Here is a 4,038-nt window from a genome sequence, read left to right as displayed (position 1 = left end):
CTTCTATTCGCAAACATTTCTCTTCCAGAACTTTGCGATTAAGTAATTCCAAAAGTTGTTTGTAAAAAATAACTCAAGTTCATGGAATGTGTTTGCTAGTAATATTTTAAATTGAGCGACACTGCCATCTGATATTAATAATATTTTTCGGGCCACGAGCCCTGTGTCTCCATCGAAACTTTCGCCAGACTTACTCTGAAGTAAGGTTCATCCCGCCGCAAAGAGGCATCAATCAAGTTGAGCATCAATCATCCTGAGGTTCAGTTAGCAGAAGGTGAGTGACGAATGCCGAAAAGATGGCAGCCAGGATTGCAAGGCGTCAACAGGGGGAATTATATTTGAAAGGGATAATTGTTCAATGGGTTAATAAATGTTTGTGTTTGATTTTTTTATTGTTTATTGAAAAAAACTTTAAAAATTAATCAACAGTTTTTTTATTTTTAGTTTAACTTTTATTGTTATTTGCAATACATTTATTTATTTACCTGTTTAAGGAGCTAAAACTCTAAAAAGTAAATTCATTTTTAATAAATGTTGGAAAGCACTCGAAGTTTGTGCCATGTGTAATTAAAAGTTTCAAGATTAAAGCCTCATTAATGCAGAATGCGACGTCAGTATGCTTCTATAGCATACTGGTCTAAGTAATGGGGTTGAAAATTCAAGAATATTTTGTCAATTCATTACAGAGTATCACGTGCTTATTATTGTGTCCTGAAACTAAACAACTTCCACCCTTTTACAATCGATGACTGGCAAAAATTACGATAGCAAAAGATTCAGCTTTGAGATCTTTCGAAAGATTATTAACAAAGTAAGGGCTAAAAACATTTTTGAAGGCTTAATGTTCCGGTCTAGTTCAGTCTTAAGCAATGTTTCGTGGATTCTATTTCGTCTGCGGTATTTGGCTCTTTCCCGGGGTCTTGGCTATGCCGATGATTCCCTTCGAGGGAGACACCTATGAATCCGATTTCATACATAGCTTGACCAGCCAAATGGTAACCGAAAACCGGATCGAAACGCTGGCCGTTTACGGAGTAAATCGGGAATGGTACCGATTGCGAACAGTCGTGGCCAAGTCCATTGTGCAATCGTTGATGGAGGAGTTCCAAGTTCCAATCGTTGTTTGGGGACTGAGACGCAATATCACTTTGCGCCATTTGCTGGGCTACAAAACCCTAATCTGTGTTAGCACATTCAGTATGATACCCGACGTGGACCCCATTTTTGATGTCCTGACCGATGGCTTAGTTGGCTTGCACTATGTTCCGATGCTCTTCATTTACAAACATGATGGAAGCGCAACGCCTACGAGAAATAGGTTGGAAGCCTTCTTCGACTGGTGCTGGCAGCAGAGGTTTACCCATGTGTTCCTAACGTTTCAGACACGAACGCCTTATAATCAATCTGAACCAAACAGTAGATCAGGGCGCAATGAAATCTTTAGCTACACACCTTTTCCCAATCTCACTATTCGGAATCTAACCCAGACGGGATATCATCTCGTGGACATAATGATGAATCTAAGGGGCTATGAGTTTAGAGTGCCTACGTTTCAGGATCCCCCCAATGTATTTCAGGTATTCAATTCGTCATAATGTTATTTATAGTTAAAACATTTAGGTAGTTGTTAATACTCTAGTCAAGACATCTTATTCTATTGTCATAAGTTTCGTAGCATACTTTGAAAATTTTTAAATAATCACTGCGGGCGAAAGTCCTCGTAGTGACGAAGCACTCCAGGAGTTGGAGACGGCGACTACTATACTGTGATGGTCCGATCGAGATATAGAACATAACAATAAAATATATCTTTGCACGTCAGAAGCTTAAATATTTTGCTGAGCAGAATGAAAACATTTTATAACGTGTACCTATTCTTCGTCAGAAAATTGTGCATTATGTCGTCATGATCCCTTACCTATATCTTGTATTATTTTAACAGCTCCCAAACGGTCGCCTATCCGGGGCCATGGGCCTTTTGTTTTCTTCTTACGTGCACCACAGAAGGGGGACTCTCCGCCTGGAGCCCCAAGCCCATATGGACCGGTACAGCTACCAGGAGCAGGAGCACCTGATGCTGGCCCCTGCCCGCGGCGAGATCGAGATGGGCGTGCACCCGTACTCACCGATGCAGTTGAACTCCTCGCTGACGGCCGGCAGTTTTCCGCTGGGCACGACCAACACCTGTGTCCTGGTGCCCTGGCAGCGGGTGTCGCCTCAGGTCCGTTTCATGCAGGTGGCTGCCCACATAAATGGCCCTTTTTTATTGATTCTTCTGTTGGCAATGACCCTGTGCTGGCAGTTTGTGCGTGGACGATGGCGACGAGGCGTCCATCTCACATTTGTGACCTTCTTTCAGCAATCTGTGCCGAACAGGGAGTTTCGTCACTTGCCCGAGCCATACAAGTGCATCCATGTTGCCTTGCTCCTCAGCTCCTTGGTTCTGTGGACGATGCGCACGGCGAAGTTGTCATCGGTTTTTACCTCACAGGTTGGTTAAATAATAATTGAAAAATATTATTGGCACAATTTAAAACCTTCTGTTAAATGTGTTTAAAATGCGGATTGTTTTTACGTTTTTTGCCCTGTTATCCTTTCGCAAGAACGAATGTAGAAACACTCTTAAAATGTAGACATTTGTAACAACGTTTACACTCATGCCTCAAAATTGCCTATATATAATTAATTAAAGAAAGTTACATAAAAATATATATAAATTATTTTCTGACATGTTTCCAAAACATACATTTTAAACCACACTTTAAAATTTCATTAAACTGAAGAGGCAATATTACTTTACGATTAATATTAAATTACAAATTTTTTGAAATCCAAGATGCCTGGGTGGCAGATTAATACCGCCAAGGACCTTCTGGCCACGCCATTACGGCTCATGTTGACGGAAACGGAAGTGGAAATGTATTTCACCGCAGGGCTCCTGCCCTCGGCACTGATGCCCCGCCTCCTGGTGGTCAACAAGACGACGCTGATGGAGCACCTGGACAGCTTGAATAGCAGCTACGCCTACTGCACCACCGCGGAGCACTGGAGTGTGGTTATGTTGCAGCAGCGCCGCATGCACCGCCCACCGTTTCGACTGGCCTCGCAGCTCTGCACCACCCCTAAAATTCTGCGATTTCCCGTGCAGCGGAACTCGCCCTTCGAGCGCAACTTCTACCGCTTCGGTATCCATTCGCTGCAATTCGGCTTGTGGGACCACTGGATAAGGCGAAGTCTGCGGGAGGCGATTCAACTGCGTCTTGTCGTGGAACTCACTGATGACTATCTGCCCTTCCAGAGCCTGACACTCGCGGATTTCAAAGTTCTGATAAAAATATACCTTTTTTGTTTGTTGGCCTGCACTGTGTGCCTATTGTCTGAGTGTTTCTGGTATTGTTATAAAAACTAAATGAAAGCTTAACCAACACGATTAACATGTATTTAACGTTTTTCACTGCCCGTAAAAAACGTAGCCCTTAAAAAACGAACACTTTTTATAGGGATTTTAAATTATTCAATTAGTGAAATAATTTAAAGTATTTTCTTTTTCACTCAATCAAATGTATTGCCCCACAATATAGTATATTATAAAGTTTGTTTAATATCCGAAAATAAAAACCAGGTTTTTAGTATAGCTTGATAAGCACACTTTTTAAACGACAAAACTTCTTTTAAACAACGATCCTGAGACCGTTTATCACTTTGCCCGAGGGGTGCAACATTCATATTTGAGCGCAACTCATTTGGCTTAACTTTTGTCTGGATAACTTCGCAAATCAAATCGAAAGAAGGAACGGAGTCGATGGGCAATTGGAAACATATCGACGACTGGGTAAATAGAAAATTCAATTTGAAGCGATTGCTTACTGGATAGCGAAAGCCTGCCTGCCTGCCAGCCTGCCAGTCTGTCTGCTGTGCACTTTTGGGCCAGCCTTCAGCAGAACTTTCCACAGGCAATCCGCCTAGCATACGTTCCTGGCCCTCATTCCCAACATGTCAGCTCCCCCAAAAACCTTGCCCCATCCCCGCCCATGGCTC

The 4,038-nt window shown here is 42.4% G+C and overlaps 1 protein-coding gene across 1 annotated transcript; it reads left to right on the top strand.

Moving 5' to 3' along the window:
* The first annotated feature begins 869 nt into the window (after nt 1–869).
* Nucleotides 870–3,305, top strand: LOC108026525 (uncharacterized). The gene is made up of 4 exons (XM_017097471.1): nt 870–1,577; nt 1,943–2,491; nt 2,852–3,210; nt 3,299–3,305. Exons 1-4 carry the CDS (start codon nt 870–872, stop codon nt 3,303–3,305), a joined length of 1,623 nt encoding a protein of 540 aa, XP_016952960.1.
* The last annotated feature ends 733 nt before the right edge of the window (nt 3,306–4,038 follow it).

Source organism: Drosophila biarmipes, chromosome 2R (genome assembly GCF_025231255.1).
Source record: "Drosophila biarmipes strain raj3 chromosome 2R, RU_DBia_V1.1, whole genome shotgun sequence".
Lineage (NCBI taxonomy): Eukaryota > Metazoa > Arthropoda > Insecta > Diptera > Drosophilidae > Drosophila > Drosophila biarmipes.
The sequence above is the reverse complement of the archived record's forward strand: the minus strand, read 5'-3'. Positions and strand labels throughout refer to the sequence as shown.

What these genes read in the sequence shown, in the direction of transcription:
- LOC108026525 (XM_017097471.1), top strand. Translation starts at nt 870, where the DNA reads ATGTTTCGTGGATTCTATTTCGTCTGCGGTATTTGGCTCTTTCCCGGG. An exon ending in ATCCCCCCAATGTATTTCAG is followed by an intron (nt 1,578 to 1,942) that starts GTATTCAATTCG and finishes TTATTTTAACAG; the next exon opens with CTCCCAAACGGTCGCCTATC. An exon ending in CATCGGTTTTTACCTCACAG is followed by an intron (nt 2,492 to 2,851) that starts GTTGGTTAAATA and finishes CCTGGGTGGCAG; the next exon opens with ATTAATACCGCCAAGGACCT.